The 16,272-nt window shown below is 34.9% G+C and overlaps 1 protein-coding gene across 4 annotated transcripts in view; it reads left to right on the top strand.

The window, feature by feature from the left end:
* GAS2 (growth arrest specific 2) overlaps positions 1–16,272 on the top strand; it is a 131,169-nt gene that overhangs the window by 12,092 nt on the left and 102,805 nt on the right. For all 4 annotated transcript variants that reach the window (XM_086677805.1, XM_025928684.2, XM_086677804.1 and 1 more), the window contains exon 3: positions 9,150–9,271. In XM_086677805.1, the coding sequence (XP_086533931.1) occupies positions 9,150–9,271 (122 nt within the window). The remainder of the gene's footprint in view (positions 1–9,149; positions 9,272–16,272) is intronic.

Genomic DNA, 16,272 nt, shown 5'->3' with positions numbered 1-16,272 from the left:
ACTCACTGTGTGTGTAATGGAAAGATCTTTGGATTAAAAGTCAGGAGACCTGGCTCCTAACTGGGTGTCAGGAGACCTGGCTTCTGATTCTGGCTCTGCCACTCGGTAGGAAATTTGCCCAAAGTCACTCAGCTATCTGTTCTGGGCTCAGTGTCCTCAACCATAAAATGAAGGGCTTGGAGTGGATGATCTCTAATGTCCTTTCCAGTTCCAAAAGTCTAGGTTTCCAAGAAATCCATCTCTTGAGACCCAGTTTGATATCATCAATATGCATAAACAAAGTGAAAACAATTTACATAAATGAATAATCTTTCTTTTAGAGAATAAGAATAATTTTTTTAATGCTAGTATTTGGTAACAAACATGCAACTGATGGTTTGTGAAATTTTCTCAGAAAAGGAATCTTAATCTCAAGGTACAATAACATACCACCTCGCATTGACTTATATTCGTAGAAGTAGAGAGATAATAGCTTTCAAGTGAATATTCACATGGTAACTTAGAAAGTAAACTCATAACTTGAGATTATTTTAAAGTGGTGAAGCATTTGGAGTTAAGAAAATGCATTATGTACTAGAATGGTAATGAAGAAGGGAGAAGAAAATGTATGGCTATGTTAGAAGATACTTTTATGGGGTGCCTTGGGTCGGTTGAGCATCCGACTTCAGCTCAGGTCATGATCTCACAGCTTGTGAGTTCGAGCCCCATGTCGGACTCTGTACTGAGCTCAGAGCCTGGAGCTTGCTTTGGATTCTGTGTCTCCCTCTCTCTCTGCCCCTAACCCACTTGCATTCTGTCTCTGTCTCTCTCAAAAATAAATAAACATTTAAAAAATTTTAAAAAAGAGGGTATTTTTATTACACATAATAGATACATTTAGAATTCACATATTTTGGAAATGGAGTCCTTAAATTAAATTTTAAAATTATTTATTACTGACCATTTTGTCACCTCAGATATTTGCAAATTTATATTGTGTAGTTCTCTTTCAATTCTTGTTTTTCATCTACTTGAAAGTTAGAAATGTTTTGAAAGTAGTTTCAAAGTTGATAGTGTCTCCATATAAAGTTTCTGCATTTTTTGGCAATGTAGAAATTTATATACTAAATTAAACCTTTTAATTAGATGGTGCCATTGTGATGTGGACCTTACTTGTGGAAAGGCTTTCTGCTTCTTTTAAGTAATATTGATTAAAATATGACTTTTTTTGTCTTTCAAAAGGAGTATTAATGGTTGTTTAAATTCATATATTTCTGCTCCTATATATAAAATGTAAAACATAAGATATAGTTTCTTAAAGAACACTCAATATGTATTCAGATTTTTTGGTAGATAAAAATATATGTTAGAGAAAATAATTACTTTATTGGTTCAGAGACCAATATTCACATTCATGCCATATATGGAGTTATATAATACCATAATTTCCAGGTACTTAATAGGTACTTATTAATTGGTAACAATAATAAATAGGACTTTACATTCTTAGGCATAAAATTAAAGCAACAATAGTGAATTTTTATATGGAAATTTATATATTAGAATATTAAATGCCAGCTATCTTATGACAAATTAACTAGTTATGGTGAATAAATAGTTATGGTAGTTGGGATTTGTTTATGAGATAGCATACCAACTTGATTCATGAAAAGATCATCGTGTAATGTTTATTGACTACTCACACATTCTTGGAAATATCTACCCATCTTATTGAAAATAGTCTTTGTAGTCCAAGTATGTTTCTAGTACCTGGCACCATGGAGCGTTTTATGAGCAACATTCAGAAAAGACAGCAGAAGAACCCCAAAGACCCCTTTATTCTTCCCTATAAAACATTTCTTTGGCCATTGTGTCCTGTTACACATTAAATATATACATTTCATCTTTATTTTGGCCTTCTGTTTTGTTACTTTTTTTCATGAACTAGTTATTGCCCATTTGTTATTTAACTGTGTCCTTAGGACACATTTGAACTTCAAGTGATTATACAAATAAATCTTGGGGAAACAATTATCACTTTGAATAAACAGCATGTTATTAAATTAACAGTCCCAGATTATAGCACCCACCCCTCCTTGAAATAGATGAGGCATAGTCTATGAATTTCATGATTGCTGATGGAGTATTGAATATTGCTGTTGGCTTAACTTTGAAATGAATATACTAATGTAAATGTTCTCAAGTTGTTTATTTCTCTTGTGTTTCTTTAATCATTTAAAAATAATGGTCTACCTTTACCTTCAATTAGTATTTGGTTGATAACATTGTATGAACCATATGGTAATATATTTTTGAGAAAAGATTTTAGTTGTTAAGGATCCAAGAAATTGACATTGTTTTTAAAGATTGTAGATCTTTAGGATGTAAGTGTGTAAGTATTTGGATATATGCAGGGACTTTGAGTAAATCATAAGATATATTACAAATTACATTATGCTGAATTGTTTCACTTACATTTAAAAATGCATTATAGTAATTGATAGTATGGTGATTTACCCTTTTCCTGACTTTCCTACATGCACAGGAAAGAAAATCCAGTTATTATATGCTTAATATGATCAATATAAAATATTTTAAAATTTTCAGTTATTTCTAAAATTAACCATATTTCAACATTAAAAAATTAAGCACCTGTTTATTGAAGCTGCTTCTGTCAAATACAACTGCTGTATAATGAGTTTGGAACAACTTTCTTTTCTTTTTTCTTAAAACCCTTTTATCAGATCCGTATCCTGCAAAGTTTTCATATTCTTGACATAGTCAATAAAAATTCCTTAGGAGAGGTGGTATCTTATGCTAGTTCAAAAGTTTAGAGAATCAAATTCATGTTCATGAGTTAACACCTTTCAGAGAAGATACTGCCTCATTTTTTTTACCCATTTTTTCCAACAGAAACAGCTTTGTATTTTCTCGATATACATGCAGGGTAGATACTGTGAATCAGAGGGGACCAGATGCTGATCTAGGGTTTCTGGATATAATGAGTCCTTTCCTATCTCCCAACCTTCAAATTTCAATCTCAAAACACTGGCTAACCCGAGTTAAGATAGCAGATGAGTTTCTTTGAGTTCTCCAATTAGTGAAATATGCTAGGAATGAGCGGTGCATTGAGCTTGGAGTAGAGTTTGGTCCTGCCTGGATCAGCTCTAGAGAAAACATACACCAGTTTTCTCTGCAATGAATCAGGCCTCACATCAGAACATGCCTAAATGACATCCTCAGCTATTCTCTGATCTACACAGTGGACTGCTATTCAGTTTTTAGCACTACTGTCTTCATCCCCAAGCTGTTTCTGTTTTTTCTTTTTGTTTGTTTGTTTTTGTTTTTGTTTTTTCCTGAAAGGCTTTTGGTGGAGTTTCTACAGAGAAAAAGACAACAAGAATTAGGGAGAATGCTTTATTATAGAAGCTAGTCATTTGTGTATTCAGCAAATATTTATTTAAGTAGCCAAGCACAGTGGCTAGCTAGGAGCATTGGACTGTAGGCGTAGACATCATGGGTTAAAAATCCAGATTCACTGAGTGATTTTAAGCAAATTGCTTAATCTAATACCTCAGTTTTATCATCTATGAAGTGAATACAATAATAGCCAAACTTCCCAGTTTGTTGAGATGATTAAAAAACATGAATACCTGTAAAGTGCCTGACATATAGTTAGGTTTCAAATGTTAAATACCATTATTAGATGTTATCATATCTGCTAACTGACTGGGAGGAAAGCTTTCTTTCTTCCCAAGGTAGAAGTTAAAAGGGATTCTTTTTCCACGTGGCTCTAGTCCAAAACACCACAGGTTGATACTTAATCTTTATGGAAATTATGACAAGGCATATTTCTGGGAGGAATACACCGATGTGTAAAAGCGTGTGTGCTGATTTAGTTACTTGACAAAAAATTTCAGGCAGATCTGCATTTCATATGATTGTGCCCTAACATTTTATGAGGAAGTGAATTAACTACAATCTTTACTCAAACTCCCTGATCTTTGTCTATTGGCAAGCTGTCAGTCATGACTGAATTGGTGGTATGACGATCAAAGTCCGCAATTATGAACGCGAGAAGTAAAGATATTACTTCTAGACAAGACTGTTTTAGATTAACGTTCAAGTCAACGGTCTTTACATCCTAGTGTGGGTCAGTTGGTACTCCAAGATGATTTGATTATATCTATACATTGCCCTATCTTTTCTTTTCTTTTTCAAAGTTTATTTATTTTGAGAGAGAAAGAGTGCACACATGTGTGTACACATGAGTGGGGGAGGGACAGAGAGAGAGAGAGGGAGAGAGGGAATCCCAAGCAGGCTCCATGCAGAGCGCGATTTGGGACTTGAACTCACAAGCTGTGAGATCATGACCTGAGCCAAAATCAAGAGTTGGACACTCAACTGACTGAGCCACCCAGTGACTCACCCTATTTTTTCCTAAGCATACCAATAACCTGGGAGGACAGAGCTGGGGAAGAAGTGATTCTATTCTTCTAGAATCTTACTGCATCTAGTATTTATAATCTAATGTCTCAAAACAATTACCCAATTCAGATTAAAGAAGATCTGGTTTTGCCTAGCAGAGATATTTCATTTTTTATAATGTTTACTTCAGAATTGGAATTAGTATTTCATACCTTGTTCTAATGGACTTGTCATGGTTAAATTGAGCTAACTTCATATACTGATATAAAAAAAACTGGTAATATTAATGTAATAAGATAATATAGATCATTCCATCTAAAGTTTATATTGATTTCTTAAATTATAAAGTATGTTTAAAAATATATTTTATGATTCTTTGTGTGGAAAATATATTACACATGAAGATTAAAAAAAAAACTTCTCCATCTTGCATTTTTTCCTTCATCCGAGGCAGTATATTTCAACTATAAAGTATGTAACAGTGTCTGTTTTAGCAAAAAAAAAAAATCCACCTTTTGGAGCTATAAAATATACAGAATTGAAAGCTGACACCTAATATATTTTTCATTAGATACAGATGTTTAATGTAAACTCATTCTTTAAGTATTCAGGAAAATCAGGCTAATGAAAATTTTTCAGGTATAATGTATAAAAAGTAAAAATCATACCTTTTGGTAAATTGCTAATAACTTTTTAATAAGAGACATTTTTCTTTTTATAATTGACAAGTTCTTTTAAATTAACTGTAATCATCTTGCCACTTACCATTATGAATAGAATCTTTACATTGCCATGGAACTTCGGGAAAGACGAATACCTAAAGAGCTCTTTTAAATGAAGATAATCTTATAAGTAATTTATAAAGGGATCCTTCAACAATTTGGAGTAAAATTTACCTTCTCTACGTCAAAATGTAAATTTGGTAATTTTGAAAATATTTCTAATACTTATTTTTCCTACTTATTTCCAGAATTACTTTCTTGCTAGACAATGCAGGCCAACATGGTGACTGCATAACACAAATTTTGCTGGATCGGCCTTTTGTATCTCCAGAATATTACTTTCATTCCTGAATGAAGTTCAGCTGCATACAATTTTGAAATAATAGTGTTGTGTAGGCTACCTCTGTGGTGAGTAGTTAGGGCTCCTGATGTTTTGCCACCTGCAGAAGTCATCATCCTATCTGGGGGCTAAAATGCGAAGCATCCAGTAGGGAAGAAAGAACATTTTTAAAAAGTTAATTGTCTTTCCTTCTTTACCTGCCCTTCCCCCCAAACCAAATCAAACAAACAAAAAAGAATTCCAAACAGATGTTTCTTGAAATCCAAATATATTCTATGTTGTGGGTTGAACTTTAAGCCAGGACTTTATCTGTTGTTCCAGTTGGGTTATTTTTAGGTGTTCATGGAACTGAGCTGCATGCGTTGCCCTTACGATAAAAGCTGCTCCTAAGAGAGTCTCAGTACAAAACTTTAAAGCACTCCTTTTTTCCTTTTTTTTTTTTTTTTTTTGGCTTTAACTTAACCACTCTTTACAGAAATAATACCCAGCATTTTCTCCAAATTTTCCAGCAGTTTGTTTCTTTATTTGTTAATTTATGTGCTCACTGAACACATTATCTAGGTGCCTATTATGGTAATATCATTATACTTCCCTCTGTAGGACCACATACACACACACACACACACACACACACACACACACGATATTGCCCCAAGAGGTTTGAGGAAGACAATAGGTGCTTTTGGAGCACTTGGGTGGCTCAGTCGGTTGAGCGGTTGAGCATTTGACTGGCTCAGGTCATGATCTCATGGTTCACAAGTTTCAGCCCCATGCGGGGCTCTGTGTGGACAGCTTGGAGCCTGGAGCCTGCTTCTGATTCTGTGTCTCCCTCTCTCTCTGCCCCTCCTCTGCTTTCTCTCTCTCTCTCTCAAAAATAAATAAACATTAAAAAAAGAGGTTTACAATGAGATACCACCTTACACCTGTCAGAATGGTAACATGAACAACTCAGGCACCAACAGATGTTGGTGAGGATGCGGAGAAAGAGGATCTCTTTTGCATTGTTGGTTGCAATGCAATCTGGTGCAGCCACTCTGGAAAACAGGATGGAGGTTCCTCAAAAAACTAAAAATAGAACTACCCTACGACCCAGCAATTGTACTCCTAGGTATTTAGCCATGGGATACAAGTGTGCTGTTTCGAAGGGACACATGCACCCCATGTTTATAGCAGCATTATCAACAATAGCCAAAGTATGGAAAGAGCCCAGATGTCCATCGATGGATGAATGGATAAAGAAGATGTGGTATATATATACAATGGAGTATTACTCAGCAATCAAAAAGAATGAAATCTTGCCATTTGCAACTACGAGGATGGAACTGGAGGGTATCATGCTAAGTGAAATTAGTCAGAGAAAGACAAAAATCATATGACTTCACTCATATGAGGACTTTAAGAGACAATACAGATGAACATAAGGGAAGGGAAACAAAAATAATATAAAAACAGGGAGAGGCACAAAACAGATGAGACTCATAAATATGAAGAACGAACTGAGGGTTGCTGGAGGGGTTGTTGAAGGGGGGATGGGCTAAATGGGTAAGGGGCACTAAGGAATCTACCCCTGAAATCATTGTTTCACTATATGCTAACTAATTTGGATGTAAATTTTAAAAAATAAAATTAAAGAAAAAAGGAAAAAAAAAAGAAGTTTGAGGAAGACAAGAACTTTACACAAAGCATATTACTAGCAGTAGAAGAAGTTTGGAAAGTTACCAAAATGAGTGATGCCTTTGAGTGTGGCCATCTAGAAAAGAGAGCAGTGTACACTGGGAGAATCTCTTTGTGGATTTCTGATTAAAGGAAAGATAGAACTTGGTCAGGCAGATATAAGGTAGGAGGATATTGTAGACAGGGGCCCACCAGGAAGAAAGGCTTGGTGGTAGGAATGGGAAGGTCTTGCTAGAGAAACAGTGAAGGCACTGTGTAGACCAAGAATCAAGGAGACTATAAAGATGCTAGGTTAGAAAAGTGGATTAGAGGCATAAGGCTCATCCTTTGGGTATGTTAAAGTGGATATATTTCATATTTGGGGTAGCACAGAAGATTAGGGACTATGCAATAAAGAAGAATAATGACCCAGGAAGGGTAGTGTTTAGCAACAATAATTTTAGCAATGAGTGTGATATGTATTGGAGAAGGAAGTTGAGGATACAAGGAATAGCCATTGTTTTTGTTGCTAGAGGTTTAAATATCAAATCATGAAAATTAAAAAAGAATTGTTTTTCCATTTTATTTATTTTAGATAGAGACAGTGAGGGAGAAGGGCAGAGAGAGAGACAGAGAGAGACAGAGAGAGAGAAAGAATCTTAAGCAGGCTCCACACTCAGCATGGAGCCTGACACAGGACTCAATCCCATGACCCTGGGATCATGACCTGAGCTGAAATCAAGAGTCACATGCTCAACCCACTGAGCCACCCATGCACCCCCAAAATTCTTATTAATATTATGGTACCAGAAATAAAAGGAAGTATGGATCTATAGGAGCTGTGACTCATAAGTTATAGGAAATTAAGGCAGGAAAATAAAATATGTTGAAACTTAGAGACTTAGAGTACATGAAAAGGGGAGAGGTTAATTTGGGTTGCATATAAGAAAAAAATAGTGGTTTATAACACTGAAAGAAAGAAGGAATCAGGAGTAACAGGTTTAGGGTATAGGGTTTCGTTTTGGGGTGATAAAATATTCTGAAATTGCTCATGGTGATGATTGCACAAGTCTACTAAAAGCCACTGAATTATACACTTACATGGGTGAATTGTAAGGTATGTGAATTATATCACAATGAAGCCATTATAAAATAAAAGGAAAATGAAGAAACAAAATCTGTTTGGGGAGAATAGAAGAATGAAGACAAACGACCTTTAACTGGTTAACTGCCAGGGATGAACAATGGTAAATCATGGTCATAAGAGCGGTAGAAGAAGCCGAGTGGTTTTGAGGAGAGAGAAAAGCAGAAACTGAACCCAATAATCCTCAGTTCAAGGATGGTGGTAGGAAGAGGAATGGTTAGAGGGGTAGTGTTTCTTTCAGGGTTGCATTAGTTTCACCTCATCATCTTAATCAGGAAAACAAACTCAATAGAACTTAGAGATGTGGTTTACACATTGGCCGTGCCACTACAGTTGCCAATGGTGGTTGACTTTTCAATGCACTGTGACTCTATTTCAAATTAAAGAAAAGAGAGCTTATGGTGTTCTTGTAGTCAAAGACATAAACAAAACACAGGATGCAGGCTCTGCCTTCTGCCTTCACCTTGTGGGCCAGAGTAATCAAATGGGCTCCTGAGGGTAAGTTGAGTGCATCTCAGAGGTCAAACTGCAATCATGGGAAAAACATTTTGAATTTCGTTGACTGGTTGGTTTTTATTCCTCTGGATTGCCAAGTGGAGGGACTCTCACATAGGATATCTCTTTGCCATTTTGAATGTGAAATAAAACTTTTATGCAGTTGAAATTATGTCATGAACATCTAAAATGTTGAGATTCTTGCCACCAGAGGAAAACATAAAATTCCAGAGAAACATTCTTTTCCTGTGTTCCCATCCCAGATATGCAACCCAGCTGGAATAGAAGTTTTGGTGATAAAAGCTCTGTGTCAGATATGTTGGCATGAATGTCATATTTGCATTGGGGAATGCTTATGCTTTTATAATTCTCCTTTTTGTTATTGCAGGGAAGGAGATTACGGCAGAAACTTTTATGGAAAAATTGGATAATGGTGCCTTGCTCTGTCAACTTGCAGAAACCATGCAGGAGAAATTCAAAGAGGGCATGGATGCTAACAAGCCTACAAAGGTAGGAGATCCCCAGGCAAAATCATTCAGGAGACGGATTACATTTGTAGTTGCTTATGAACAGAGGTTAATTTTAGTATTTTGTTGTCAATGGTGCATTAATATGTCTATTAACAAAACACAGAGGATGCATTTTAATCAGGCAACATGTAATTTGCACTGTACATAAATTACATAATCCTTTCAGTAAGTCTAACTAACTAGAAGGTTATGAAAATTGATGGTATTAATACAAAACAAGTACTGTGTATAAGCTGGTTGAATCTGATGTATTGATTACAAATTTAGCACAGAAATAATTTATGTAATCAGGTGATGAACAAAATCTGGTCAAGAAAGATTTACTGAATAGGTCTTTGTTTCCACATAGATTATTATAATAGATCATTGGAATAAAGTATCTGGAGTGTGTAATTTTTTTGTAAGTAGTAGAATTGAACTAAGTAACTTTAGACAAATTACTTTTTTCTGACTGCTCAGATTTCCTTTGTGCACATATTCTTTTAAGATTATTATGAGTTCATAATGAGAGTATGATGCTTGTTATCTTTTTAAAAATTTTTACATTGTTTTATTTATTTATGTTTGAGAGAGTGAGGGAAAAAGAATGAGCAGGGGAGAGGCAGAGAGAGAAGGAGATCCAGAATCTGAAGCAGGCTCCAGGCTCTGAGCTGTCATCACAGAGCCCCACGCAGGGCTCAAACCCACGAACTGTGAGAGAATGACCTGAGCAAAGGTTGGACATCCAACCGACTGAGACACCCATGTGCCCCTGATGCTTGGTATTTTTTGGAAGAAACAAGATAGATGACACTTTTTAATTTTTAAAAGAGAAAGAAAAAGCATAAGAAAAAATAAGTTTAAAATAATGTTGAAAATAGCTTAACATAAAAACTTAAAAATTGTTAAATTTTCTGCAACTGTGGCAAAAAAAAAAAGTAAATCTGATTACTCATGTATAGTTTCTTTATGATTACTGAACTAAAATTCAAACAAAACTTAAGCTCCCTAAAATAATGCATTTTTTTTACAGCTCTGTACTTACTTTGGAGATAATATTTTACATCACTCTGTGAAGTACTGTATGCTATATACAAAGCCCCTCCATTATATTTTCCATCTTAAAAGCAGCTCTTTGAAAGTGTTAGTTAACGCAGTGGTTCCCAAACCTTGCTGCACATTGGAATCACCTGAGTGTCTTTAAAAATGATTCAGACTGGGCTCCTGTGCCTGAACATCCTGATTTAATTTCTGTGGGGTGCAACCTGGGGATTGGGATGTCTCAAAAGTTCTGCAGGTGATTCTCATGGGCAGCAAAATTTGGGAACCACTGTGTTCATCTTTTTTTTTCTCTATCGGATAGATGCTAAGTGATCTGTGGAAGATCACCAGGCTAGTAAGTGACAGAGCAAGAATTTGCTGTGGACCTTCTTTTTCTAAGCCTCTCATTTTAGCGCACTGTGTGTAGTATAGACATGAAGACATAGATCATTTATGAACATGCTTATGTCACACTTAGTGTGAGGACGTTAGGAAACCAATAATTCTTTTGCCGTGCTTTCCATTGTAATGAGACTCTACTTCAGCTGACCGAGCAGAAAACATAATGCCTAATAGGAGGACAATTTGTATAGAAGGTTCACTGTGAAATAATTAACAAAGAGGAAAAAACTGCTGCATGCAAGATTGTTTTGAGATCATTATGTTAATATTGCATTGGTCCTGAAACTTCTATTTATATTGCTTGTTGTTGAGAAAAGAGACCGTTACTTCAATGCTAAGGTCTTGAGCCCTTCATAGTAACAAAGAATAAACAACTCTACAAAGGCTGGTGTAAGGTTTTCTTGTTTTGTTTTGTAAGCTTATGTTTTATAAAACAGAAGCTGAGATCTCCAAATAGAGTTGTACGGCCATCAGCTGTAAGAGAACCCCCAAAGCATTAACCTATAATTTAAAGGCTTTGTTCTTGGGCACATTTTGCTTGGGTTTTAGTTTTGTTATTTATTAATTGGACATGTCTATCTTTGATTTCCTTACCTGTAAAGTAGGAGTAATAATTATGCATATATACGTTCCAGAAAGCATTGCACAAAAAAGACTTTAGATAAATATTATTTCCCTTCCCTATGTGAAAGAGTTAAGAGATCCTGATGAGAATTTTTGATTTGCTAGAAGAAACTAGGAGAAAAAGATGAGTACTTTGTAAATATAACTACTCATAGTTAACACGATATATACAAATAGGTGTATCTTTTCTGTAAATCTCCATGAGAATATGTAATAGAATAGTTATGGATCAGGATTTTGATAGCTGTTTCTCCTTTGAAACATTCATTTCAAATTATATCATTTTTATAATACAACTATAAAACATAAAAAAGAAACAAATTAAGTTTTCCTTTCAAAGTGAGTAAAAATAAAGCAAGGTCTTATTAAACTTGAAATACTTCCTTGACTCTAAGCAATGTTTAATTAAATATAAAGTTCAAATTTATTCTGATTATAATAAATATACTTTAGTATAAAAACTCAACTGGTAATTGAACAAGTGTAGATTTAAAAATACCCTTTATGATCTCACTTTCAGTGCTCAAAAAATCAAATTTAATTTGAGTTAGAAGTCGACACAATTACTCTTGACTGAATTACCTTCTGTGTCCTTGGCAGAATTTATATATTTTACAACTTACTTCCAACAATATGCAGCTTAAATCAAAATAGCATATGTCTTACTATATGAAAAAAGTGCAAAGAAGGTTAGTTTTCCTTTTTTACATTTTATGAAATATTTTTCAAAAGATGAGAAACCACATGGCTAATACTTCATTGCTATTACTGTTCATAAATATAATTTTGTCAATCTATCCAAGTTTGATATGAGCACTTTCATAAATCAAATATAATTTTGTTCTCAATCCATCTTTTGTCTAAAACAGGAATAGATGTTATATGAAATTGTACAGTATTTTGCTGTTATTAAATCTAAATTTAAACAAGAATAAATTCACTAAGACCCAGGTAGTTAGGTTGACATTGAATATTTCCCATAGAAAAACAAGGAGGCTTTCAAATTGCATATAAATAACCTATGGGTTACAATATTACCTGATTGTATGTGTGTGTAATTATTTTCCACCTTGGCACTTTAGAATCTAGGAAAAACAATAGTGGTAAAGACTGATAAGTTGGTTAATACCTTTGCTGAATTAGTGAAACTGTTACATTTAGGGAGATATTAAAACATAATTACTTTTAAAAAAATCAACCACAAATTTGATACCTTCTTAAGTCATGTCACAGGAAGTCCTTTGTAATTTTCTCCTAGCACTTAAATCTCACATGTTCGTTCTCATAGCAATATTTTTACTTTTCCTAATTGATATTTAATTTGGAGATTTTATAGCTATGTAAACACATTCAGATGAGTAAGTTATACTTGGTACATGTGAAGTATGTCTGTGTTAAGAGTGACTTAATCCTGATACTTGCAAGCCTATTTAATAAATATGTTAGACAGTTTACATCTTTAATATTTGAGTTATAAATCCATGAGTTATATCCTATTCTGGCTTGATAACATATTTCAATGAAAGTAAATGATATCCTATGATTCTTTCTAGGCATCGATAATAGATCAATAAAAGTAGCCTCTCTCTGTTTGTTAGCTATAAGTAGTAAATCCTAGCCTTTGCATTTTTTCACTTTGCATGGAAGCAATGCAGAAATTTCATAGAATTAAGCAATAGGTAGGTAGAAGTATTTGAGACTCACGTGCATCAATTTAATGTATAATTTGGTTTTGATTAACTCATATATACCACAATATGATTAATTAAGTCTAACTATAAATGTTAATATTCCTGGAGCTGAGGACCCTAAAAGGCAAAAATCTAACCAAAACAAATCTTTCCAATATCATATCGGGGTAAGAAAACCAAAATATGCGATACGTCCAAGGTCATATTTTATGTTTTTTGATCCTTAGTTACCTGACTCAAAGTTAGCATCTCCAATCAAGACAGAATAATTGTTACCTTGATATATGAACTTTCACTTCCTGGTCCGGATAGTATTCAACTGTAGGAACCCCTTCTTATTGTGTATTTACTTTTCTTTTAACACCAGCCATCTTGTATACTTGCTGATTTGTATACAAGATTCTCAACGACTGGGGCATCAACATGGTGCAAGTCATTCAAAGGGTTCAACCTCTCTTTTTCTCCTAACATTCCTTTCCATTTGTCTCATTTATTTTGACAGTCTCTGCCCCAGGCATCAGAGTTTTCCTGGGTTAAGAGCTTTCTTTGACTTCAAAGAGCCCTGAATGGTTACATCAGTTTTGAAGCACAAGAAGGGAAAAGAAAAGAAAAAAAAAAAAAAAAAAAAAAGAAGTTCTGTTAGCTAGTAGAATGCTACATTATGCTCCAAGGAAGGAACTGAACATTCACCATCTAAATGTAGAATCCAGGCCTTGTTTGAGGGAAAGAACATCCTAGTCAGATAGAATGTCCATAGTACATTTGCCCATCAAGAATATCTAGTTCTCAGGGCTCCTGGGTGGCTCAGTTGGTTAAGCGTCTGACTTCAGCTCAGGTCATGATCTCACAGTTCCTGAGCCCGAGCCCCACGTCAGGCTCTGTGGTGACAGCTCAGAGCCTGGAGCCTGCTTTGAGTTCTGTGTCTCTGGCTCTCTCCGCCCCCTCCCCCGCTCGCACTTTGTCTCTGTCTCTCAAAAATGAATAAACATTAAAAAAAAAGAAGAATATCTAGTTCTCTGAGCTGTAAGATAACACTACCTCAGGATGTCTAACCATCAAGGAATTAGATAAAACATAGAGATTTGAGTTTTTCCCCTCAAAATCGATAGCATGTTTTGTTTGGAGAACATCTTACTTATCAAGATTGATTTCGGAGAAATCCAGAAAAGTGTGTTTACTGCTGAAGCCTCTGACAGAACAAGGAAGTATGATAGAAATGATCAAAGGTTTTTCTTGCAAAGAAAATCTCAACTGTGATTAATCTAGAGTCATCTATATCTGGGTGTACAACTAAAATAATTGTGTATTTTTTAAGAAATTCATGGTTTTTAAATACAAATGTAATGCTAGGACTAGGACTAAACCAACAGAGTGAGTCATGATAAATGGAGGGACTAAAGGTGTAATGATGTGGACATAAATGTTTTTTTTCTTTTGAGTTATTTTGCTGTCTGGGACTGAGAGGAAAAGGAAAAAAAAAAAGTCAGGGATAAAATCCAATTACTCAGGATTTAAAAAAATACAAATATCTTCAAATTTTAAATATATAAAGGTGAATTATTTACCAATATAAAATTAATTCCTTGTCACCAATTTTCTAAGTCCTTGATCACCAGGAAAATCGTAATCAGAGGCCATGAAATATCTTGCTGAGTTTTTTTTTTCTCATTGGGGGTATTTCTGTTCTAAACCATCTTACAGGGTTATGTCTAAGTCAGGTTTCACTGCCATAGCAGTAAGTGTTGATGAATCATATAGAATGTTAGGAAAAGAAGCTCAACTTTTTTTTCTACCCATAGTCAAATAGTCATAAGAGACTTGATACTCAACTTGATCTGGGTTGCTGTATGTATGGACTAAGGAAAACAAAAGCAACAATATGAAAGAATGGGTATAATTGGGAGTGAATGATGTACTTATGGAATTTACCTGTATCTTAAGGCCTAATTGAACGAATGCCATATGTGAGAGAATATCTGTAAGTGATAGAATATTGGTGGGCACCACCGAAAATGTGGCCAAGTTGATTATCTGGCACTAAGTTCATAGTAAACATTTCAAGTTCTATGGTCCCTGGTGTCCCAAGATGGAGATTCGACCTCCATAAGACAACAATAGCAAGTTAGGAACATGTGCATAGTATCCTTTACATAGAAGGCAGTGTTCCGACATGGCCCCTACTGCTGGATCCAGAAACTTCATTTAGTTAACAAAACCCCATCCTGAATTGTCACGTAATTTATCCCCTAGAGCACATGTATTTTATGAAGCCATCTAGTTTGCCTGCTATTCCTGCTCTGTAACGTCAAGTCAGCCAAATACCGTGGACCTAGTAGAAGAATGTGTTGTCTGATGTTGAAATGTTCCTATAGTTTATGTTTCAGAGACTGAGCCGATGTACAGGATAGTAAAACACTTCTGTTATTTTTGTCAAGTGTATGCAAACAGCTTCTGGAATTTTCTATGTTTCAGGATTAAGAAAATTGCATTTCCAGACCAAGAGATGCATGCTAAGTACTAGGATATTTTCTAATATGTATACTTCAATGGAAAGACCAAATCTGGAACAGCAACTCGATTGACACTATTGATTCATTATAATATCCCTGCTGTTCCCCATGTCCCATCCATCTTTCATATTGGCTTGAATTGAATGGAGGTGTGATAGAAATCACTTTTCTGGCAATGTTCAGGTCATTGATAGTAGCATGAATCTCTGACTTTTTCTAAGTTGTGACGTTTTATCCCATATGTGAGGGAACAAAAATTATGAAAGTTGCTGAGAATATCCTTGCCAATTATATATTCATGGAAAAATGTAAAAATAGCTTCTATATGTTCAAAGGCATAATAGTCATAGTGTAACTTAGGCTTAGGTCAAAATCCATCTGTCACTTGATCCCCATAAGGTATTTCCCTTTCCCTAATGCATAGCAAACTCTTCAGGTCCCTTTAAAGATTAGAAGGAAGCTTTATAGGAAAGACTTGAGATCATTACTCCTTTCATTCAATGGGCCCTGGGTCTATAAATTGGCTGTAGTCTAAGAACTAGGCCATCAGAAAGATTCTCTTATTGTGTTGCTGTTGCTGTTTCTGTTATACAACGCAAGAACTTAGGAAGTTGCCTTTCAATTTTCAGCTAAAGGCCTCATGATTAATAAACCACATTCAGATCTCCTGTGGGGCAGGTTATTCTAAGAGATTTGATTGGCCTACTTTGTATGCTAGCAACCATATCCACCTT

The sequence above is a fragment of the Puma concolor genome, chromosome D1, assembly GCF_028749965.1.
Source record: "Puma concolor isolate L17-30 chromosome D1, mPumCon1.1.hap2, whole genome shotgun sequence".
Taxonomy (NCBI): Eukaryota; Metazoa; Chordata; class Mammalia; order Carnivora; family Felidae; genus Puma; species Puma concolor.
This window is presented reverse-complemented; position numbering and strand designations above follow the sequence as displayed.